The following is a 25,064-nucleotide window of genomic DNA, read 5'->3' as shown; positions in this document are numbered from 1 at the left end:
AAACATGTGGACATGTTTAAGAATAAGAAATAGTTGAAGAAGCACCCATTTTTTTCAGCCGCCGGTAGTCTGACACATTCAGCGGACAAGCTAGCAACATTTGAGAGGGAAGACATTAGCTTTCTTTTTTTATGATTTCAAACCTCATTTGAATTCATCAGGGTATATAAGGACACTCTCCTCTGTGGTGTGTTGAATTTAGAAGACAAATCTTTCTAATAAGTAACAAAAGTAAACAATTCTTGTGCTTCTTCAAATCCATTCACATAATTATGGATGCTCCCTAGTTTACGTTCTCTCGTGTCATGTGTGTCCTCTCACCCCTAAATTTCAATCAAGATCGCAACTACCGTTACTTTTCTCTTGAGGTTTTTTAAAAATCATGTAACATTCCGTGGAAGTTCAAAGAAACATGGTTATTTTGAAAAATTAAGGCGCGCAATGTACAGATATTTTTTTTTTTTTTGACTTACCTGTGTAATAGTCATTAAGATTTTCAGCATCATCAGACATGTTTTTCCCATAACTGCCCACTTTCTTTACAGCCTGGAGGCAAAGATGAATGATGCTTTTTTTTTTTTTTTTTAAACTTGAGGGAGGCATAGATCTCTCTCTAATTTCCCTTGATTCCCTCTCTCTTCGTCTTTCTCTCCCTCAGATGAGCCGACAAGTGTATTATTGTTTCTGCAAATACCAAAGAGCCCGGCGGCTGCAACTCCTCCCCTCGAGATGTACTTGCGTGGTCCATTCAAGTGAGACTAGAGAAAGCTCATCTTTTTTTTTTTATTATTTCATTCAAAGAAAATGTAAAAGGAGAAAAAAAAATATTTAAAATTTGACAAACTACAGAGAAAAATCTTGTTAATTAGTGTGACAAATTTTCAGCAATCTTATCAATCAAGGCTCCCAAATATTGAAAAATAAGAACTGCAGGACTGTGCGCGCGCGTCCACTGAATTTTTCCTTTCAGCTGTCAATCAATTACATTCTGCGGCTGTGTCTTTGAAACCGTTAACATTCCTTGATGTGTCATTATGTGGAAGGGCAACAAACGACATGAAACGAAGCAAGGCAGACGAGCTCGCTGTCTTCTTAGCTTGCCAGTTAGTTTGATAGCTCGCAAGCTAGCGCACACACTAAAAAGTTATCTTTCCGTGAAGGGTATCAGTTGTGAGGCTCGTAGAAAGATGAACGGACCCGAATCCGGGTGCGCCAGTACCCCGGACGCCAATAACTAGCTGGTAAATAAATAGCTAGTGTGTGGCGCCTGACCCGTCGAGTTTGGCGCGGTGTGACGCCGAGTCGCAAACTCTACACATTGCCTTGTCAATCTTCAGAATTACTTGTTCAGGCTGCTATAGAGCAAATCAAGTAATATTAGTAATGGAATTTTCTCTTTGATCAATACAATTTCAAATTCATCCTCACAAGGGCAGGTAGCTGGCCCAACATTTACATCAGCACTTTTCCTTCTTCTGATTTGTGAGCCAGAGCAAGCAAAGCAGGTGTGCAGTGACCTGGCTTTACACTGCAATACGTTGCTGAGTACAAAGATGTAATTTTATTTTATTTTTCTCATGTTATTACACGCATCTTGATTCTCCTGTCACGGTTGTATGTTGTTGACCGATCCCCACCGAAGGCCAAGCTACACAGGGTTCGTCCCACCACTGCTTAACTTCATCAATTTGTGTTTTGTAAATTATTGTATACTATTGTAATAAAATGAATTAAAATAAATAAATAACTAAACTATTGTAAATTAACTGTTACAAAAATGGGTGCTGTACATCAATGGTGAGACCACCAGCCACATCCTCAACCTTGATTTCATACACAATAAAAAAAAAAATTACATTTTACAGAGCAGGTGTACTTCTTTACGAAGTAATAAGTGTACTGTATCTTTCTTGGCGTTGTAAAAAAAAAAAAAAAAGTTACTCCATTGTATCCTCAGGTAATTAAAAACGATGTCTCACCCTCAACAATCAGTGGGAGCCATTCAGGCATGATGTTTTGATAAATCCCCTTTCCCGGTAGCCTCTGGGAACAACAGTGGAACCGAAGAGCCCACAACAAACACTGAACACATCCCAGCACCGGCAGGCTTTGGCAGTGACTGTGCCGGATGTACAAAGAAGCCCGACACATACTCAGTAAGAGGACACGTTTCGTGGCCACAGGCCCGCGGGATGGCCATCGGACACGTTAAGAACGAAGGCGGCGTCACAGCTGGGAGGACTAAAGTTGATCCTCGTTTGACTCAGCTGGATTTTCCTCGAACGACCTATTTGATTTTTGTAATATTAGTGGTGATCCTATTAGTTAATTACAATAACTGATCACATTTCTAATGTGTTGTTAATGTTCCGCTGTTGATGCTACATAAAAATATAAACTGGGACACTTGGCTAGTACAGAAAACTGAAATATGAAAAAAAATGGGCAGTCGGTATTGTGTAACTGCTTCCAATATTCCGGGAGGTCCTTCAACAATATTCTGTGTGGATTTTAGTGAGGTCAGAATTGAGTTTTGGCCAGGTCTGCCATCAGTCTCTTGGCCATGCGGTCTGTCGTCCTCTTCATGCTGAGCGCCGCCTCAATGGCCCGGTCCAAAGTCCAGTTCATCTCCTCCTCCTTGAAAACAGAAGGGGCAATACTGTAAATGTCAAGTATTTGCAATGGAAGAATATGATCAGTACGGTACTTGGACGAAAGGCCACCTTGCTTCCTGTCCTGCTGCGAGACTTTTGAAATCCCGGGGATGGAGTTTGATCAAAGTACACATTACCGGGCAGCAGCGCTGTGTCCGACTGGGTGGAACGCTTCCGGTGATTGTTCACGTGCGCCGGAGGTTCCTTGACTTTGTAGCTGAATATGACGAGAAAGTTTCATGTAGCAGCTCCTCTTGAGAAATGGTCAAGTGTGTTTACCTTGCAGGCAGACTGCAGCAGGAGCCGGAGCTGACCTGGACCACGGACGTTTTGGTGGACTGAGGTGAGGGAAGAGACAACCGGTCGTAGTCAAGGCTCTCCGTGATGGCCTCTGGTGGAAAACCAAGAAAAATGTTGGGAATATGGTTTTCTTCATCAGGGGAATAGTACTCGACAATATTTACTTCACAGACCATTATGTAGTGTCATAATTAATACAATGTCAAGAATTAAACAGTTTGTGCATTATGATTAATTCATTCCAACTTATCCTGGTGTGTGTGTGACCTGGCCACCTGGGGGCAGTATAATACAGCAATGAAGACAAACAAAGAAGATTTTCACAACTACTTTAAAAATTCACTATCTAAAATAGATGTTGTAATGAAAAATACATATAACATTATTCACTTCAGTGTCTATACGAAAAAATAAATATGGAAAAAATAAATATGAGGGGAAGACTCCCTCGACATCCAAGTTGGTAGCCATATTGCATGCAACGTCATCAGTAGACCTCACACTGGGACATTTGCCATCAAAAATACGTAGCGGGACACCTCCTATGGGACACGGAAGTTCTTTTCAAAGAAGAGAACATCTCACAATCGAGAGAAGTGACCGGGGCAATATTACCCTATTGTTTCGAGCCATATTTAGATGATATGCGGATCACTTGACACTGACAACAGACTCCCAGACAGTATGTATGAACCACCCGGGCGGCGCCGCGATGAGCCACCTCAGCCTAAGCCGTGCTCGGCGGACAAGCGGCGACAAAACCGTCCGCGGCGGACGAGGGGCCACTGAAGCCATCTGCGGCGGACGAGGGGCCGCCGAAGCCGTCCACGCCGCTGAAGGGTACGTCGACACATTTGGCACCCCTGACTTATGTACGAGGATCATTACGTTTCTCACCCCCACCCTCACCCCCAACTATTGCTTTTTTTTAGTAGCTCTATACACACACACCTACCTGTCATTTGGAACCCACAAAGCTATCTTCCTTTGCACCCGTGCAATCCATTTTTCACGACGAACCGGGTCTTTTTGAAAAGTATGAAGACTAAATTCATCCTCCCGAGTGGCATTTTGGCTAACACAAAGGAACAAAGAGCTACCGTCCTGCTTCTTCTCCAAAACAAATCCCTTGAGCGGATTTTCATGGCAGGAGTTACAAAAAGCCATATACGTCAAAATCATGTGTCACGTGTGGTGAAAAAAACGGATGGGTCCATTCCAGCTGCCTTTTTTTCCCATTAATAACATAAAAAAAAAATCATGCATTGGTGAAAAAAACGGATGGGTCCATTCCAGCTGCCTTTTTTTCCCATTAATAACATAAAAAAAAAATCATGGATTTCATGACAGTGGGGCTTTAAGTCACTCAGTAAATTGTTGCTTAAAGGGTTACCACGCAACAACTATCAATGCTATTCATTAGCCTGTCAATGGCATTTTGCATTGAGTTTTAGCATTAGGTGATGTGGTTGTACTAGATACACAACACCTCTTATGTTTAGTTTGACACCATACTTAAACTAGAAAGGCCAATACACAACTTGAAGTGTCTTCTTTCCGCCATCAGCCAAAATGCAGTTTGATGTGACGTGACTTGAGCTTAAGATACTTAAAGAGTGCAGAACCTTTCCTGTTGCTGGGGTCCATACCTGTTGAAATCCAGTTTTCTGGTCTTAACTGACTGGAGGCAGGTTTGCTCAAAATATCTCTGCTGCCTGTTGACTTCTTCAAGCTGGAGTTCAAAATGACAATATTAGTTTGCTGTATTTTATATACAGCGTCATGGATCAGTTCCTCCTACCTGGTCGGTGTAGGGTGAGTCCTGGCTTTGGTCTTGGACCTACGCTCCTGACGATCTCGGCTGTATTTGGAGGCCAGGTAATCCATTTTCCTTGCCAGGTGAGGCAACAGGACAAGACCTTCTTCCAGGTCTTTCTTCAACCTGGACACTTCTACCTGCAAGGTCAGGAGAGCCTCACTGGACGCACACAAACGCACCGTCGTCCCTCAGTGAGCTAGTGAAAAATATAAAATAGACATTTGTAGTTTATTGACCTATTACAAGAGCACAGGTGGCGTTCTCTCTGCTCTACGTCCATTGGAGCACTCAGGTTAGGTTCAGTGCCGTAGCGATCATCTACATCAGAGCCTGTTGAGATGATTAATGAAGATTTAATTAAATGGTGATAGCAATTATGACAACAAAGGATGAACTAACTCACCCAGCCGTTTGGGAGAGGACTCTTTAGTGGTATTTTGCAGCCACAGTTCCACTGGAGCTGCTGCACCTCCAGGCTGCGTTTGGACGTCGGTTGGACTGATGGTTGTCTGCAGATTGAGTGAGGAGCCTTCTTCACTGTCCGGAGTACTCGATCCATCACTGTGCACTCTGGGGAAAGGCATTTAAAGGGTGATGCGTTAAAATCATTTAGTGGGAAAGTCGTAATGTGATATGATCACTAGCGAACGGACGTTAATTTAGCCGTTGGTGAGTAACGTCACATTCATCAGAGTGATCAGCGGAAAGAATGGTTCTGTCCGATTTAGGCACGTCTCTCACTCGTCTTGACTTCACTTTAGCACTGGCTAAAGTTATGAAATATAATACATCATACTCACCAGAGATGCCGATTATTAAATGTGTTACTATGTGCAAATCGCAACACACGTTTTGCTATACTCTGATCAGCAAAAGGGTCAAAAAATGCTGAACAAAACAAAAAACAATAATGCAATGCAAGGAATTATTGGAATAATTGAATTCAATTTAATGTAACAAATATTATAATTTTGACTGTAAATGTATTTCAGTGATTCTGTTAATGTCTTGTACCTTTCTGTGAGGGGATGAGGCCGTAACATTCCACAAGACTGCTTCAAGCAGGAGCTCCCAAATCCGCTGTCTGTCTCTCGGCAAAAAATCTCCTGCTCCCGCAAACAAAACCAGCAAGGTATCGGAATCAGAATCAGCTTTATTATCCATGTGTACTTCAACTAAAGAGCAGTCAAATTGTACCTGCGAAAGTGATGAATGCGCATCAGAGGAAAAGGAGACCTCCACAGCCGGGCTGACATCCTCGAGGTCACATTCTCGGTTTAGGACGCTATCATGGCCGCCACTGCAGCAGAAATATTTGACAGCTTTAATGAGGCAACCTTAGTCAATGCATCCGGAATAACGGCACTAACCTTCCCGCCGTCCCTTTCCCACTGATTCCATCCCATGTGTCATTGCCAGCGCTCCCTTCCAACGAGGCAGATTCTCTCCTTTTGTCACGGTTCTCCTCATCCTTTGCATCCACAAGTCCCTCCGCAGAGACCCTCGAGCAAACAGAAAACCTGCACACAATTCCAAAACACTTTTTACCTGACCGCAATGGAACCGAACACCAACACGGCAACCCGAGACGTGATCTGCCTCCAGGAAGCTTAAGAAGATGGCTATAATACGAACATATACTGTACACACAGAAGATGAATAATGCATGTGGATAAAAAAAAAAAAAAACAGTGATGTGTGTTCAGTATGTACTGCATCCAAGTTTTTTATGCTCTTTTTGACTGCGGATGGGCATAATAAGGTCAGAGATTTTGAACAAGAGTGACTTGGCACACGAGTTTTACTGTAATTATCCCACTGAACTGAACTCATCTTAAAATGCTTTTCTTTAACACATGGCAAATATAGCTTTGTTCATTAAATGTATGCCAGTGATGTATGGTGACAGGCATAACAATTAAATGTCAGAAAGTACAATAAACCAGTTGACATTCATAGTTACGGCTTGGGTCGGCTTTGTGTTCAATGAAACAGGCTCAGATTTCAAGAGGAGTTCGTCCATTTGGGAACAAACAGAGACAATATCATCATCATTGCAGTATTTATCATTTTTGTCATATTTCTCTTTTGGTGGCATGTAATGACATTTTTTTTAAAGTGTGCCTTGCGTCAATAAAAGCTGGAATACACCGAGTTAGGCAATTAACAAGGCATTCTAACCATTGAGTGTAATTGATTATGCAGTTTAGACAAAATGCGGTGGACTACTTGCTGCAGTCAGCAGGGGCGCTGTTGAGTCAGTCCCAACTAATTTGTTGGCCGCAGAGAAAAGATGGCATCAGCTGTTATTTGTTACGTAGCCTCAAACAGTTAGTTTCCCCAATGCACATTTGCCTCACAGTTCCGAGTTTCTGGGTTTGAATGTCAGCCACATTCCAAAAACAAACACGTTAGGTTGTTAGGGTGAGAGTGTGCTGGCCGGCCCTGGGATAGGCTGCAGCTCACTTGCGACATGACCCTAACGAGGGTAGAAAAATGGATTGATAGGTAGCAATTCATTGATCCTTAATTTTCCCAAAATTGATAAAGGGAATGTGTTCGAATACCTATTCCTTAATTAGAATTAATTAAGCAGAATGCTGAAAGGGCTGACATTCGAAAGTATACTATTCACCCTTTGTGATTATGATTCTCAATATGTGTGAGTGTTTGTGTGTGTTTAAATCAAGCAGTCATCCAAAAGAGAAAATTACATCCTCACCTGTTGCTGACTTGCATTGACACGCTGATTGCGAGCTCACTCATTTCCACCATGGCATCATTTCTACTGGTTTCGTCCTCGTCCACCTTTTGTTTCTCAGTCTTTGTCGCCGCACTAAAACATTCGGTGCTCAGACGTAGGCTTGACGCCTGGAATGTGAGACGCAGTCAAAGTTGGTGCACTTTTCCCCACGCAGCCTCTCAAATTACATACTTGGCCATTTAAAACGGATTCGGATTCTGGAACAAAGATACAACTGTTATATTTGTCGGCGTATGAACCGACCAGATCAAAGAAATCAAATAAAGTTTGTAAGTATGCTGAGATGAAGAAAAAAAGTACAGTTGTGGCACAATTAAAACATTTCTCAAAATTGGAATAAAGTACTGTCGGTGTGGCGGATCAGCTGGTAAAGCGTTGGCCTCACAGCCTCGTGGGCCCGCCTGTGTGTAGTTACCCTAACCCATGTTCTCCCCGTGCCTGCGTGGGTTTTCCCGGGCACTCTGGTTTCCTCCCACATCCCCAAAACATGCTAAATTGCCCCTTGGTGTGATTGTGAGTGCATCTGTTTGTCTCTATGTGCCCTGCGATTGGCTGGCAACCAGTTCAGGGTGTACCCCGCCTCCTGCCCGTTGACAGCTGGGATAGGCTCCAGCACTCCCCGCGACCCTTGTGAGGATAAGCAGCCAAGAAAATGGATGGATGGAATAATGTACTTTCATTTGATGCCATATCATCTCATACCAATGTGCTTGCGAAAAAATAATTTTTCCATATCCGCATCCTTGGCTTCCTTGAAAATCACGATACAAATCATAATAGCTGCCCCCAGGGATTAATCAATATTGAACAATATATGTAATATACACGAATAAAAATGAACATTCCTGCTGCATTCCAGTATTTGACTTATTTTATGTTTTTGTTTTTTTTTTTTTTACAAAATCCAATTTAGGTCATTCTAAACAGAGAGTTCCTTGCCTCATGCAGTGATGGTGGCGATGTCACGTTTCTGACAATTATTTTGTTGGGAGTGGACGACAATAAGAGAGGCGAGACGGCCTGCCTGTTTTTGTCGATCATCTCCTTGATGTCCTCCAGGCGCATCCCCACTCTGAATATATCACCTTCCAGCAACCTGAACACGTGCAAACAGAACATCACACGTATACATAAACGGACCACTGTAAGCAGAAGCCTCGGTAACCTGTTCGGGTCAAAAGTGCCGACGTTTTTGCACAGGCCCAAGTAACTCTGCATCTCCAGAGTTCGGTGCTCGTCCTTCTTGCTCATGTATTTTCTCTCCAGCTGGTCCTGAGCTTCCATCAAGCTCCTCAGCATCTAGAAGCACGTCTCAGATACTAGCACGCACAACAAGCGCTCATATTCTGATCACCATTTACCATTTGTTGTTCTTCCGGGCTAACCGCCATGTTGCTTACACTCTGCTTGAAGTCATTCACCTGCACAGATCGTGTTTTGGAAAGGTGTTGTTGTTGTTCGCTTTTGTTGTTGTTTTTTTAAACTAACCGTCTCCATGAACTGTCTTATGTCAGCTCTCAGCTCAGCAGTTATTTTTTCGGCCTCACTGGGACATTCTTGATGAGACGCATTGTTGGGGTCCATCGCATCCTGATTTGGTGTTTTTAATTTTTCGACAACGTTCTCTGAAACACGTAATTGCCTGAGATCAGAAGGCATAAAGTTACAAGAAACAGGAATTGTTGGAATGACAAACATGCTTTTATATCAGGTTTTAAGGGAAAATAGCCGAAAAATGTAATTCTCTGCTATGTGATCGTCAGCTTTATGTACAAAACGCATTTATAGTCCGTAAGTCTCGTGTAACTTAAGCAGGCCAAAGAAAGGAAAATGTGTGCGCAACCAGAACCTTATCATTTGACCCCATCTGTCTCCATGGAAAACGAGCGGTATATCTTCCAGCTTTTTCTTTTCGCAGTCAATGAAGCAAAGCGCTGTCCTGTGGTATCGTTTACCTGATGGTAGAATGTGAGGAGCTACAGGTCCAACATGGACACCCTCACTGGACTTTCCTGAGTCATCCTCGACGCAAATATCTGAGGAAGGCTGCAAAAAGAGATTAACTGGGAAAACTATATAGATATTTAATAGAGTTAGAGCAGATTCAAGATTTACTTACATTGGTTCCTAACCTCATTTTAAACATGATATTCTCAGACCTGTCATATTTAGTCAGTCGTCTATCATATTCAGCCTAAAATGATAACGACAAAAAAATATATAATAATAAAAAAAAAAAAAAATCTGAATAAAGCACCTATTTAGGGTCGTGTGACCACTAGTGGTCCCCGTGTTTTGATTTTTTTTTGATAGAAGGTACCAGGTGCTATGTTCCAATTTCGGGGGGAAGAAAGTTGAACATAATACATAAAAAAACTGTCCAGAATGTTGGAAAGAAGTGGTTTGGAATGGAAATTGTTGTTTGTGGTATGCGTGGTGAGCAGAGAGTGAAGAAAGAGTATCTATAATCATCATCCTCATGTATTCTATTTATGTATGGCAGAAATAGACGGCCTCAAAACTAAATTTTTCTTCTGGAGGTGTGGACGGAGTGAATCTTAGACTACAAATAAGATGAAACAGAAGAAGAGGAAGAAGAAGAAGAGGAGGCCAACCTGTAAGTGATGCACCAGGTGAGGACTGGTTTGTTCATTTGTGTCTTTGACAACTTGAGGCTTCTGTGAAGACTGAAGATCTGAATCCTCCAGGACTCTACTGATCACATCTAAGATTCCTGGGGAGGACTGGGCTCGGATCAGGGGATTGAGGACTTGAGGAACAACTCTGAGTGGACCACTGGGACCCTTTGGGATTTTGACTTTGGGAGCAACCTTGGAGAAGTCAGGGAGAGGATAATGGACTTGACCCTGGCCGTACTTCAGCTCGCCAAAGGACCTGCTGCGCAAATGTGAGATTTTCCTAATGGCAACTTCAGACTCTTCACACTGAGGTGGTGTCACGTCACTTTCATTTTGACAGGACGTTGTTTTGTCCTCCTCCAAAGGTTCTCTTTTTTCGTTGCTGTGAAAACTCTTGACGGAAGGCCTCTCCGAAATGCTGATCAGAGCCGTCATGTTGTCGCGTGTCGATATGCTGCAGGGGATCTCGTCTGCACTTTCCAGCAGGGAGACCTCTGGAAGGGTCTCGGCTGCAATCGGCCTTCCGGTCCGCAACAACTCTTCCCGGGAAAAATGTCGCAGTAACAAATTGCTAACATCGACTGGAGGACGAGTGCTTGGTGGGTCTACCTCTTCCACTTCTTTCTCCACATGAGATCCATCAGAAGACCGTTTTTTTGGTGACATTTGTCTTTGAACGGAGGTCACATTTCCTTGAGCAGTATCCGTGCAGGCGAAGTAAGGACTGCCGAGACTGCCATCGTAAGGGAGGTCTTCCTGATCCTCATCGCTTGTATTTTGCCCGCAGTCCTCATATTGCTGGTTTCGAAGGTCTTCAGTCTGCAATGTGCAGATCTTCATCGGGACCACCATCTCACTACCTACAATAATGGCGTCTGAAGCGATGTCATCTGCAGATAACCAAATTAATACCTATTTTAAAGCAATATTTCCCAACTTTTATTGAGCCATCATTTCCATGAAAAAAAAAATCACAACACATCACATCAGAAAGAAATTGCAGAATAAGTTTATGTAGTGAACTGAAATATTGTGACATTTTTTCTATCTAATCACAAATTTACTTGAAATATGGGCCTGCTTAGTTGAACGCAAAGGTGACAAACACGACAGAAGTCACGACACACGACCTTTTTCTCAATTTGGTTTCAGGTGACATTCCGCCAGGTGTGAGGCTATCAGCAGATAAATTCTTGGGCTTTGGTAGGTTTTGTAAGCCCCTGGCTCAGCGTTTGGGATTGTAGCAGTATTGTAAAACTGCTGCCTGGCAAGACAGGTTTTCTATGCCCAAGTGTAGTTCAGCGCTACTATTAAAAGCTTTCTGGCCATCATGCTGCTCTTTACAGTTTACGCTACCTACGGCAAGGTTCTCAAAACAGAATGTTTTTCACACCGTGCATCAGATGACACACTACTACCTCCATGGATGAAAACACAAAACTTCTAAAGCGGGCATTAGCATAAAGCCGAAGGAAAGTCTATCTGGATGGCAGTTCTGAAATTCAGCCCCAACAAAAGCTTGACTCTCATCCTTCAACCCAACAGACTTGTAGATTACCCCGTACTTGCTTCTTCTTTTGGAGTACAGTGGTAGCTCTACAAAGTGCATCACATATAATGTAAGACTAATTATTACACTCCAAGCTATTGTAATTACAGTTTTATCCATTAACTTGCATGCATGATGCAAACATCAACCATTGCACTCCTTAATGTATGTAAAAATTGTCAAATGTAAAACTGTGTCATTTTTGTGGGAGTACGGGCTACTTTTTAAAGCAAACCATGCAATTTTTTTTTGATTATTAAAGCTGCATGTGTATTTCTTGTAAACTTACATTTGTTGCTTGGCGTGTTTAACTGTGATGCAGTTGAAATTGTTTTGTCGGAGCAAATTTTGTGGCGCGCGTGACTCACCACGTAAATAAACGCCGGCCTGTGATACGGCACACTCGGCCTGTGACGGGCGCAAAGCGAAAGAAGAAGCCCGCAGATCACTGAGGTGGAGACTTTCATCCTCACTCAGATCCACCACGATTCTCTGCTGGATGCACTTTTCCCACAATAAAGTGGTCTTGTGTTCTTCTTTGACATCCTCATCAGAATCTTCCAGTTCCCCTTCCATGACCCCTGAGCAGACCTTGTAAGTGAGCCGCTTTTGTCAAGAGAACGGAACAAGTTAACCAAACCCGTCAATATATTTTGATAAATCCATTTGGTAGTAATATGTCGTTTAAATAAATGACGCACTGTCATAGTCTATAAAGTAACTGCATGCTTTCATGCCGCTAAAGGCAAATGCAAGATAATGTAATCCAATTTCCGACATAACCCACACCATGAAACACTATAATGCTAAAAGCCTGGAAGTTAATTAGGTGAATTGTAAATTTATGTAAAATGAATCCTTTCCACGAAGAAGACAGTAACTGTGGCACAAAAAAAGCAGTGTAAGAAGATGATGAAGAAGAACATGGAAAATGAGTCAAAAACAAATAATAACAACAAACAAATAATTAGGGCTTGCACAATAGCCCAAATACGACTTGTACGTGGAAAAAAGTGAGTGACACAAGTAACTATTGTATATTCACATACATTCAAACGCTTATAAATTGGGTACTTACTCAAGTAATAGACAGGTCCTTTCAAAAATATAATACTCTATAAGACAAAACGTCACACCTTGGCATAGACCTGCAAGTAACCAAGTCCAGAATTTCTCCCAATTCATGACTTGACATGTGCTTTCTTGGGCAGGTTTTGTTTCTGCACCATCATTAATATTGCACATGTTAGCGGTGTCCATCTGGACCAGCAGTGTCAGCTGTACAGGCACCTGGTTGCCTGGTAACGGTAGCGGAAATAACACTTGTTTTTTAATTTTATTTTATTTGTTATTCATTTATTTTTATTTTTTTGCTGTTGGGCGGAGGTGGACAAGTTTAGCACCACGGTCACTATCATGCATATATTTTATGTCTACGTGTGTGTACGCGTGTATTTATTTGCATATTTGTGCGTTGTTTGAGCTAGAATGTATAATTTCTCTAAATCCATCAGAAGTTGTCGTTTGCTTCACTTTGCAAGGCTCAAATGGTGAAGTTAAAATAGCGTAGATTGACGTCACTCCATCGTGATTCCCAATTCTAGTTTTTGGTTCGTGTACTTCAATGACAACGGTTTGACAATGCGTTCCATACGTCATTCCTTTCAAATTATTTGGACCAATGACTGATGTCTTGGGCGTGGGTATCTTTGAACGGCGTGTTCCGATTGGCTGCTTGTACAAAAACATACTCCAGTTGGATAAGGCAAAAAAAAAAAAAAAAGGAACCTTTAAACTATTGCACGAACTTTAGCAAATTTAATGAAACAATGATTATCAAATAATAGCGTTTAGTACGTGGCGTGTTTATTATTTGCACGGGACGAGTGCCTATTATCGTAACTAAGTGAAAACAAGGAAAGAATAGAAGCGTTCGAACTGGATCGACTCAAGTAAGTTTTCAGCTAATATGCTAACCGGCTAACTATTGACAGTAACTTAGTTTGTAGCATTTGTGAAATTCAACTTTTAATGATTGGATTAGGGTCTACTCATGACTACCAGTCGACTGTTTTATTATCAAATTTACAATGTAATGTTGACTTTTGACAAGCATTCTGACATTTAAAAAAAAAAAATGTGTTGTAATTTAATTTTGTAAATAATCTTGTATGTGCTGAAACATGAGCCATAATTTGCTGAATGGAATTACTCGCATGTTTCTTATGGAGAAAATATATTACACTATGTAAGAAAATTGCTTTACACTCATCATTAATCCTTATCATTTATGCCAATGTTCGTTTCCTTGTTTACAATGGTAGTGTATTACTCAGGAATAACATAATCCAAGAAGGTAATATGAATATTAAATAGGAAGAGTTGTTAAATAATTATTAATTATGACCCCCCCAAAAAAATTCCCTGCAGGCTTTCTAGATTTCCTGGCCCTGTGAGGAAGAGTTACAGGTCAGTAAACCCTAATATTATTTATTCTTTTGATTGGCTCCAGGATTTTCTTGCTTTGTGGTGTCTGGTGGCAGCCATTGATTTCATTAAACTATACGAGCCTCTGCTTGGAGTCTTCTAGGGTCACCAAATAAACATATTTACCAGATACTTGATTAAATACACTCACACAATACAATGGAATCCATTACAATATTATAAAATAGTAACAATAACAATAGTACTGCCTTTTGATTGATCGATTCGTACAACTGTTTGTTCGTTGTTGTGACGTCGTTGTAAACTACTATTTTTAGACAAACTACACATACTGAGGAGTGTACTACAAAAACACGACTACACTTAAAATACATATTGTAGCCTTTGTGACAGTGTGACTCAAAAACAAAACAGCTAATGACCTTGTGCAGGTGTACTTGATATAAATGTCAGGTGAGTGCGTTTTGAGTCCAAGTCGTTTAGAAACACGCCCATATTGCAGCCAACAGTGGCCCTGGCACTCCTAAAAAAACCTCGTCCAACAGGGATTATGGTACAATGCTCTGTGGATGCAGTCTCTAGAAATATTCCTTTACAAAAAGTCAGGCAACATTTTCATACAGAACAAAAAACCCAAAACAAATAGATGAATATTTAAAGGCGACATGGTTGGTGAATGTTTAGCACATCTACCTCACAAGTGTAAATAAGTGTGAGATTGCTTTATAGTATTTTGAATGGGTTACTTTTCAGTGGGAAAGCATTTATTTGCTCAGTTTCCCATGAGTGCAAAGTGGGGGAGGAGCCGGTTGGTTACGAATGGGGGCGATGCATTGGCGTGGCTTCTATGACCTCATGGAGAAATGAGCTCATGGTCACTTGTTTATTTTTAGGGAGTTCACACATGCTTTCTTTTTTTCTCCTTGTGCAGCGTGTTCTGGGCTGTTTAAGAGTTTAGTTTTTGCTTTTTTTTTTTTTTTTGCAAGAGGGTGGGGGTCAAACCTTGCAAAACCTTTCCATTTTCAGAGATGTGTCACTTTGGCAACTCTACAGCATTTGGTCTCCTCGCTTTTGACTGACACCTGGCCTGTGCTGACCACCGTCCTTTTCCATTCCCGCCCTGCGCTCTCTCTCGTCCTGGCTCGCCCCGTTGGTGCACGCCGCACTGTGTGGTGGGTGTTGCCATGGCGCCGCGTGGTCAGAAAGAGGCTTCACACACAGCATCTTGTATTCTCTCCACAGAGGGCCACCGAGGGGGGAGCCTGAGGGGCCGTGACACAAAACACACAAAAGCAGCCCAGTGGACTCTCACGAGCCTCCCTTTTGCTTAGCTTTTCCTCAAAGTTATTTTTTGACCTCTTTCCTTGTGCGTGGCACCTTTTTATTTATTTTTTTTGACGCAACCATTTGGTCGGGAACGAAATTGGGATTTTCCCTCATACTATGCACATCGATGGATGCCGAGGGCTCACTGATTAGCGCGCGAGTTGAGGATCAGTCCTTCCATGTCCGCTACAGGTAGGAGCCTCTACTCTTACAAGTAAAAAGTGTTGCGCAGCCTCGTTGTTGTTGTTGTTTCCCATATTACTCACTGATAGCATTTCTAATACATTCATCAACTTCATTGTTACGTATGATTGACCAAGGGGAAAGTCAATCTACTTGATTTACTCAGTGATGGTGTAAATATGAGAGTAAAGTAAGTTTTTGTCTATATGGGCCCTGTGATTGACTGGCACCTTGAGTCAACTGTAAGATGCCTTTTGCCCAATTTCAGATGGGATAGCTTCAATTGGTTGATTGATGGATTATCCTTCATTTAACATGCATAAAATCAGTAACTTTGCGCATCAGTCGAGGGCACGATGTCGTAATGAGAAGGGTGAAAAAGGGACAGTTGGGAAGTAAAGGCATTTAGTCTTGCAGCTCACCGTTTATTTTTTTCTCAAATTTTAATGATAGCATTTTTAAGTGACAAAAAAAATCAATTACTGTGGCAAAATAGTCATTGATTCATTCCCCCGTACTGAAACAATTAATTGGATAACTTTAGTAAATTGTTTGGGGTGGGAGAAGAAAAATCTCTTGAACCTTAGCAGAGTTATTCACACAAGTTGTTACTGCAGATGCATGCACAACTCTGTGTACACATACTATAAGTTCATAAGGTTGAAAAAGCATTTAAAAGTCAGAAATTGTCCAGTCGAGGATCATTTAACACTTAAAAAGATATCGAAGTGCTGTCTGTTTACTGCAACCAGATCATCTTACACAATAGCCTCTACGGAATCACTGATACAAGGTAGTGCTAACATAATTAACTTCATATAGTTTACCACTGCAAGTTTGAACAAATCGTCGTGCCCTGCCAAGCGTTCAAGGATAGACACAGCTGCCGATGTACTTTGTTAAGCCAACAGTAATAAAATAAACATGCACTGTAATAAACGACGGTTAACCGCTAACTGTTAGTCAGATGCTAAACTGACCTTAGAACAGCCAACTTTCATTCGCTGACACCCACGTCACTCACCAGTCAGGCCAGTCACAAGTAACGCACTAGTGACCCCAAATGGACAATAATAATATCTGCACCTCACTGAACATTTTGTTGTTTGAAGTCCAAAATCCATTTTTATCTGATTAGTTCATGGTAAAATTGGGAAATCGCTTTTGAAAATATTTGATCCTCGCTTGACTAGTTTGATGAACATGAGAAAAATCCAGAAAAGACTCAGTATAATGTATTTTCAATTTCCATTTCATGTGATTTTAAAGTCGGGTGTGTTTCCCCAGAAAAAATCCAGGAGTCCTCTCTAATTACCTGCCGAATGTGCACTGTCAAAGCTCCTGTTGAAGGGAGCTTCAATATTTAACAAGCCTTAAAATATTCATCGCCGGCTTCCTTTGTGTGCATGTCAGTAATATCGGGACGGTCCTCCCAACGAATTGACGCCATTGGACCACGAGGTAAAGCCGCTTAAGCGCTCGCCCGGCCTGGAATCAGTCGCGCTGTAATCTCAGGTGACCGGGTCAGAGGAGACATCTTGAGGGAAAGATGCTGAAGATGAGCCGCGGGAATGCTGACTCTGCTCTTTCCCTGCCCTTCTCACATTCAGGCTTAACACAGCTGACGGCGTCACACGCCTTCGGGGTTTTCCTCGTCTTTAATAGCCCTGACGTCAAGGGCATTAAGAATGTGACTGGAACAATCTTTTTTTTCCTTAGCGGGTATCAAAATAGAAAAGGTTGTACTTTTAAGGCTTTTGGAGGTCAGGCTGGATGCAGTGGAAACCTAGTAGATGCCTCTCAGATGCACCATGTGCTGTTGTTGTTGTTGTAAGGCAAGAAAAGGCTGCAGGTAGGCTGGTGTGCGTCACATCTAGTGGATGGAAACATCCTTGCTTCTACACTCTGAATTCACTTTCCACGGTCTTGAATATTATTGTAAGCAACTGTACAATTATGAAACGTTTGAACACTAACACGGTGGTTTAAATAAAGCAAATTTTAAAATTGCACAAGTAAGGTAAATGCAAATGATCACCAAATAAATGCATTAAACCAAACAAACTGAAGATTAAATGCTATTGTTTTGCATTTTAATGTAAAACAGAATTGTACTTTACTGGGCAAGGGCGAGGGGAAAGGTTTAATCCTCTGTAACACGAAAAAGACGATTCAGTGATTCTTTAACGTACCACGAGAGAGTCTGCATCCCACACTTTTGAGAATCAACTGCTTGGGTTAGGTTGATGTAATCCATGCACAGATAAATTGTTTGCCTTTTAGTGCCCTTGAACTGGCTCGTATGACAGAGGGGTGTGTACAAACTGAGGTTATTGTACTGTTCCGTTCTGTTATTCCAATACAATAACAATCTGTAACACTGTTGGACTTCAAATGATTATTTTTTTTTTTTCAAGAACAAACCGATGTTATGACAGGATTCAAGCCCCTTTTTCAGGGGGTGGGCGAGAAGCGAACGGGGGGGACAAAAGACAAGGATTAAATGTGCAATATTACAAGAACAGTACTCTATTTTTCAATTTCACTTGTCAAAATATTACTTTCTCTGTTATATACTTGAAATTTTCAGTAGCCATTTCAGCTGGAGCAACTTTTAAGATGTGTATTCATTAATTTAGTTTGCGCATTTACGCAAAAGTTCCCCCATTCAGTTTCCGAAATATCATGCTGCACATTTTGAATTCACGCCCTCATTTAAACTCTCCAATACACAGAAGAATGCAGTGTTGACATGATCTAACAGCTTTATTTAAATAAATCATTTTTGGCATTTTGTCAAGAGTCAAGCAAGTACAAATGAGGATAATGATTTTCATAAACTTGACTTTCTTGGGTCTATTTCGCTATTTCATGTAACCCCTACCCAGATTCTCCTGTCAAGGCAAGCCGGTCTACTAAAGGATGTGGTCTAGCATAACAAATAAGGGCGTACTCTGCTAAATAAGATACGGAGTTGACATCCATTGTTCTGTGTACATGGAAGGAAGCAGCGAAAAAAAAAAAACATCCTCTTCGGAAGGCTTTCACTGAGCAAAATAAAGTTTCTGGGCCGCTCGTTTCCAGTTATCTGGTGTCCGAGTGACCACGCAGCACTTTTAAGAGCCTTTTCCCACGAGGTTTAACCCGTCCGAAGTGAACTTTTTGTCTTTTGTCCGCTGTAGGATGGAAGTGTCCTGTCTTGAGCTGGCGCTGGAGGGCGAGCGCCTGTGCAAGGTGGGCGACTACAGAGCCGGCGTGTCCTTCTTCGAAGCCGCCATCCAGGTGGGCACGGAGGACCTGCAGGTGCTCAGCGCCATATACAGCCAGCTGGGCAACGCTTACTTCCATCTGCACGACTACGCCAAGGCGCTGGAGTTCCACCGGCACGACCTCACCCTAACCAGGTTGGTGCCGTCGCCGCAGGCGCGTCAAGGTGGCTCGCTTTGAAACGAGACTCTACGTGCAGGACTATCGGGGATCTGCTCGGCGAAGCCAAAGCCAGCGGGAATCTTGGAAACACGCTGAAGGTGCTGGGGAGGTTCGATGAGGCCATGGTGTGCTGTCAGAGGCACTTGGATATTGCGAGGGATGTCAGCGACAAGGTATACCAGCTAGACTCACAGCTGCAGTATTCAGTACAGCCTTGAGCAAAAGTTTGAAATATGAGCATTGTACGGTGACTGTAAGCTCGATTTACTCCACAACCAGCTTCGCTTTGGCAGCAATGGAAAAAGTCTGGCAAAAAAATAGACTTCAAGTTGTTTGACACACCTAGTTGAAATTTAATGTTAACCTAGTCAGAACACAAATAATTGAAACCACTTTGGGCGGCACGGTGGCTCGGCTGGAAAGCGTTGGCCTCACAGTTCTGAGGTCCCGCGTTCAATCCCGGCCCCGCCTGTGTGGAGTTTGCATGTTCTCCCAGTGCCTGCGTGGGTTTCCTCCGGGCACTCTGCTTTCCTCCCACATCCCAAAAACGTGCAACATTAATTGGACACTCTAAATTGCCCTTAGGTGTGATTGTGAGTGCGGCTGTTTGTCTCCATGTGCCCTGCGATGGCCTGGCAAACAGTTCAGGGTGTACCCCGCCTCCTGCCCGTTGACAGCTGGGATAGGCTCCAGCATTCCCCGCGACCCTCGTGAGGATAAGCAGGAAAGAGAATGGATGGATAAGACAACTGGATCTTACTGACGACTGTCTCCATGTACAATATAGCTGTATGTCTCTATTATCCCCTGTGGTCAATGTGCACAGCCAAGAAGGAGCAGCTCATTGTCCATTGAATTGAAGCAACAACAACAACAACAAAAAAAATGGGGGGGGGGGGGGGAGTATACTATTTCATTACTGTATGTTATGTTAAGTACAGTTTTATTGAGTTCTATTTTGTTCCTAAAAACTTTTTTTGGAAAGGGAGTCTGGAGCATATTAAAGATCTTTCTATACATTTCAAGGGGGAAATATGATTTTACATACACATTTTATGTAAAATGCTTTAAGACACCACAAGATAGCCCCAAAACCTGAGGAAACTAAGGGAGGAGCTACGTTTAGCTTGGGTTGTTAGTAGAAGTGGTAAAGGGACATAGCCTAACTTCCGTTGCATCTGTAAGCCATTTATTTCCAAGAGTCATGTTGTAAAATGAGTTTAAAACTGTATTAAAATGTTTTGTGTTATATGATATGATATAGTGATCGTTTAAAGTACTGTATGAATCTCAGTGGTGATGGAAATTTGGGGGGGGCATCAATCACTGGCATTTTTTTCCCCCTCCAGTAGCAGGGGTTTTACTAAACATATTAATGTACTAGTGGAGTCTGGAACCTAGCTATCGAGGACCTCTGTCTCACTACTTAAGAAATACACGATGGACTATCTTCCCCTTGCCCGACTGCAAACCTTCCTGTTTACATCCTTCCACTCGGAGCTGACCAATTAGAGGAGAACAACGTTGTGACACATTTGTGTTATTGTGAAAAGGGATCAGCTCCACAATTGGAAACAGGCGGTTTAACAAAAACTCGTTTCAATAAACGCCTACTCCCCTTCTACAGTAGAAAAAATTAAAATCAATACTTTTTCAGAACTACAATATATGCATAGTTTCTCAAATATAGTAAAAGTATAGTTTCCTTTTTCGATTTTAGGTGGGTCAGGCGAGAGCTCTCTACAACTTTGGTAATGTGTACCACGCAAAAGGGAAAAGTATATGCTGGAGCGGTGCTGAGCCTGGAGATTTTCCGGAAGACGTCATGATGGCCCTGAGGAAGGCGGCGGAATATTACGAGTATGTCACAGCGTGTTTGCTATGTTTGCGTTAGCATGACTTGTGCCTCTAGTTGTCACTTCCGTGTGCATTTTTAGGGAAAACTTGGGGCTTGTTCAGGAGCTCGGTGACCGGGCCGCCCAGGGTCGAACTTACGGCAACATGGGAAACACTCACTACCTGCTTGGGAACTTTCGGAACGCTGTGGCGTCTCACGAGCAGGTGAGGGCTGATACCAATGATAAAATACCCGTGTGTAGATTAGGGTTAGCCCAAAAAGTAAATCTTTCAAATCTATCTTCAGCGTCTGCTCATAGCGAGAGAATTTGGCGACCGCTCCGCAGAAAGACGGGCTTACTGCAACTTGGGCAACGCTTACATCTTCCTAGGAGAGTTTGAAGTGGCAGCAGAGCATTATAAGTAAGTTGATGAATTAATAATATTAACCTATTCATGGGCAGGGTGGCAATTTTTTTCCTTTATTGAGATAAAAGTCTCCTAACAGGCCACAATCAAGGAAATAACACGTTTGTGGTTAAGTTATATGATAACTTTACTCATTTATAATCTCGTCCCAAAAATGGGACCGTGCCCGCGAGAGGGTACTTGGTTTTTCTTAGATACCAAATTATGGCTTCAGATTAAAACACTTAAATATTTTGATATACTGAAGGATATAATGCGTGAAAATCATGATGTCCCAAAAATGGGAAGCTGCCCACGAATGGGTTAACCCATTTTTTTAGTAAGAAGTCGTTCACCATTTAGAATAATTCCCTAATGTCTGAAGAAAAGTCCTATATCATTCTTCGATCAAAATACAGTAGTTCACGTTATTAATAAAGCATGAATCAGACCAAAACAGTTATTATTAAAATTCACATTTAACTTAAAAAAATAAATGACCTACATGTGATTTGAAGCTAACAAAGTGCCTCTGTATAGTCTCTCCTGAACAACCCAGACTAAACTCAACTCCACCCATAGACAGTATATAAATGCATACCGTATATACTGTTTTGTTGGCCAAATGACAGTTCGTATCTTAAAAAAAAAAAAAAAAATTCTAATTTGAGTACTGCTTGTCCTTTTTAAATGTCTCCGGCGATTCAGGAGGACCCTGCAGCTGGCGAGGCAGCTTAAGGATCGCGCCGTGGAAGCTCAGGCGTGCTACAGTCTGGGGAACACATACACTCTTTTGCAGGACTACGAGAGGGCCATCGACTACCACCTCAAACACCTCATCATAGCCCAGGACCTCAATGACCGGTACACACACTCCCATAGCGAGCCACATGATCACCGTTCACGTCGACTAAAGTGTCGTGCGTGCGCAGGATCGGGGAAGGTCGAGCGTGCTGGAGTCTGGGAAATGCTCACACTGCACTTGGTAACCACGACCAGGCCATGCACTTTGCTGAGAAACACCTGGAGATCTGCAAAGAGGTTCCTCTCGTGATATTGATGCAAATAGCCTTTTACGGAACTTCATTACGTCTACCCACTGGAAAAAAAGAAACCCAAATCCCAGGGTTGTAACGTTAATATGATTTGTGTGTGCGTCAGACTGGAGACAGGAGCGGTGAGCTGACGGCGCGTATGAACGTGACAGATCTGCAGACGGTGTTGGGCATAAGCTACAGCACGAATAACTCCACCCTGTCTGAGAACAGGGACATGGACTACAACATGCAAGGTGCGCAATTGGGACACTCGATGTTTAGGATGTTTTCACGGGGAAGCCACCATCATCGGGCGTTTATGTTGTAGGGGCGAGGCCGAGGATGAGCAGGAGGCACAGCATGGAGAACCTGAAGTTGATGAAGCTCACGCCTGACAAGATGAACGTATGTGCCCCCCTTTTGATGTTTATGTTGTCTCAACATTAATTGAGCCTCTTATTTTACATGGGGGAAAAAAATCTTGTGGCTCACCACCCTACAAAAATTAGACAAAAAATATACAGTGCTGCTTTTAGATATATATATATTTTTTTGGTTTTGTTTTGACCTGCAACGGTGATTTGGAATCACTGTTATCCACCGATGATGAGTGTTTGTGTTGTGAAGGGTCAGAAGTGGAGCAGTGACATCCTAAGCAAACAGAGCAAGCCTACCCTCACGAAGAGCTCCTCCAAGTTGTTCTTCATCAGCCGTCTGCGTGGAAAGAAGTTTAAGCCTGGCGGAGGTTCCAGTAAAGTTCTCCAGGACGCCAGTAACACTCTGGATAACGGATACGCACCCTCACAGGGGGCACACAAGGTTGGACCGAAGACATCCGCGTCCTCACGCTTGAAACCCGTGTCTGACCGCTTGCCGTTTCCGCGTAGCGATCCAGCCCCGACATGCTTGGGGACGAAGGCTTCTTCGACCTCCTCAGTCGCTTCCAGAGCAACCGCATGGACGATCAGCGCTGCGCCGTTGGCGTGAAAGGCAGCAGGTTGTCGCTAAATGGTGGCCCAGAGTCTCCGCCCAGGATCATCAGGAGATGTGAGTATGCAGCCTTAAAAAAAAAAAAAAGGCTAATATTAGAGTTTAAGAAAATATGGCATTTATTCATACGAAAAGGAAACAAGCACATTGATACACACACTGCTGATGGCCACAACTCACGTCGAGTCACTTAACAAGTAAACTGGCCAACAGGTTAGTCAGCTAACTGTCGGCCAACTGGACAAGCCCACTTTTTAAAGACATCTCACCAACACCGCAGTAATACTTGAGAATGGTCACCCCAACTGGATAAAAATAATACCTGCACCTTACAGGCACATTATTTTTCTTTAAAAATATAAACTTCATTTTTAGTTGCTTACGAAATTTATCAATGTAATAAGTAGATTATTCAACCCTACAACACCTGCAGCCAAATTTCACACACAACCCCGAAAAAATGCTCACAACAGCTCACTTTAGCCTTTTTCCCTCTGGCAAAAAAGGCTAATTGTTCCTTTATGAATCTTACACCTAAAATAAAGCTGCTTTATTTACGGAGGGCGGGGCTCTCTCTTACTGTAAGGACAGCCAAACTGCAAGCTATCAAAAATTGTAATCCACAAATGAATTCCTCCTCTCTTCCCTGGCAGCTGTTTCCGAGTCCGCAAACGTATCTGGCGCTCAAGGCCGGAGGCTCGAGGACCCCTCGGGCGCCGGCGGGAGCTTACCGGGCCTTAGACTCAATCAAAACAGCAACCAGGCCGTGTTCAGCCACCTGATGGCCAACGCTGACAACGTCGAGCCTGATGAGGACTTCTTTGAGATGTTGGTCAAGTGCCAGGTGGGCCTGCTGGTGTTTTCACAATATTAAAATTCAAACTTTGCTAATATTCCTGGATAAAGTATTTAAACACAGATACTGAAACTATACCATGGCAAAATCCAAACAGAATCAAAGATGACGAATGCTTGAAATTGTTTGTATTAATTCAAAATACTCCTTGACTGCTCCCTCTTGGGCAAACACATAACGTTTTTTTTTTTTTTTCAAAGGCACGAGTCTCACTGAATCTCTTACGATGTCTCCAGGGGTCCCGTTTGGACGACCAGCGCTGCGCTCCACCCCCTCCTCCTGCGCGTGGTCCCACAGTACCCGACGAGGATTTCTTCAGCCTCATCATGCGCTCGCAGGCCAAGCGAATGGATGAGCAGCGGGTCACGTTGCCGTCCTCCTCAGCGGTGAAGGTCACCACAGACAACTCCAGCTAAACAGAGCACTTAAAACTCCACCCAAAAATGGACTCATCCAAAACAGCAGCTAGCATGGAGTAAACCTCATGGAGGAACTTTCGATTTGCACAAGTGGTATCAGGGACAATTTAAAGCTCATTTTTCTCCACTAGTCATTATTTCACCCGCTCTGTGTTATTTTTAAAAAGTCCATTTCTATTTGTATGTGTTGTTCTTCATATGAATGTTGTGTGTCTCTTAATTTCTCTATTCCTTTTGTATCAGTAGATGGATTCGATGTCATTTCTTTTTAATTTTACAAATGCTACTTCCACTATGGTCTACAGAATTATCAATTAATGTACAGTGATAGTACCCTTTTGTACTTCATTTTTAAGAGGGAGGTTGTTGGAATTAAATCTCTTTCAAGGCTACTTTTTGCTTTTACT

At 42.5% G+C, this 25,064-nt stretch overlaps 2 protein-coding genes across 6 annotated transcripts; one reads left to right on the top strand and one right to left on the bottom strand.

Annotated features, from left to right (window-relative positions):
- Positions 1 to 2,306: 2,306 nt before the first annotated feature.
- Positions 2,307 to 12,301, bottom strand: LOC133511014 (uncharacterized). Its single transcript, XM_061839585.1, has 19 exons — positions 12,094 to 12,301; positions 10,153 to 11,066; positions 9,657 to 9,731; positions 9,493 to 9,583; positions 9,026 to 9,162; positions 8,899 to 8,958; positions 8,703 to 8,836; positions 8,513 to 8,633; positions 7,496 to 7,644; positions 6,144 to 6,293; positions 5,971 to 6,073; positions 5,788 to 5,879; positions 5,177 to 5,343; positions 5,010 to 5,103; positions 4,756 to 4,932; positions 4,604 to 4,686; positions 2,934 to 3,045; positions 2,724 to 2,871; positions 2,307 to 2,637 (listed from the first exon to the last, which is right to left on the bottom strand). The coding sequence occupies exons 1-19, from the start codon at positions 12,299 to 12,301 to the stop codon at positions 2,521 to 2,523; spliced, it is 3,132 nt and encodes a 1,043-aa protein (XP_061695569.1). The 3' UTR covers positions 2,307 to 2,520.
- Positions 12,302 to 13,498: 1,197 nt separating this feature from the next.
- gpsm2 (G protein signaling modulator 2) lies at positions 13,499 to 25,049 on the top strand. Of its 5 annotated transcripts, none has more exons than XM_061839315.1 (17): positions 13,499 to 13,677; positions 14,156 to 14,194; positions 15,227 to 15,345; positions 15,416 to 15,691; positions 18,865 to 19,086; positions 19,149 to 19,284; positions 20,832 to 20,971; positions 21,049 to 21,172; positions 21,255 to 21,370; positions 22,064 to 22,219; positions 22,288 to 22,396; positions 22,517 to 22,646; positions 22,721 to 22,797; positions 23,020 to 23,211; positions 23,280 to 23,439; positions 24,036 to 24,226; positions 24,439 to 25,049. In XM_061839315.1, the coding sequence occupies exons 4-17, from the start codon at positions 15,627 to 15,629 to the stop codon at positions 24,652 to 24,654; spliced, it is 2,034 nt and encodes a 677-aa protein (XP_061695299.1). In that variant the 5' UTR covers positions 13,499 to 13,677; positions 14,156 to 14,194; positions 15,227 to 15,345; positions 15,416 to 15,626; the 3' UTR covers positions 24,655 to 25,049. The 5 variants fall into 5 exon arrangements, with proteins under 5 accessions (XP_061695299.1, XP_061695301.1, XP_061695298.1 ...); XM_061839317.1 differs by having other exon boundaries at positions 15,200 to 15,345; positions 24,475 to 25,049; XM_061839314.1 differs by having other exon boundaries at positions 15,200 to 15,345.
- The last annotated feature ends 15 nt before the right edge of the window (positions 25,050 to 25,064 follow it).

This window comes from Syngnathoides biaculeatus, chromosome 13 (assembly GCF_019802595.1).
Source record: "Syngnathoides biaculeatus isolate LvHL_M chromosome 13, ASM1980259v1, whole genome shotgun sequence".
Classification (NCBI taxonomy): domain Eukaryota; kingdom Metazoa; phylum Chordata; class Actinopteri; order Syngnathiformes; family Syngnathidae; genus Syngnathoides; species Syngnathoides biaculeatus.
This window is presented reverse-complemented; position numbering and strand designations above follow the sequence as displayed.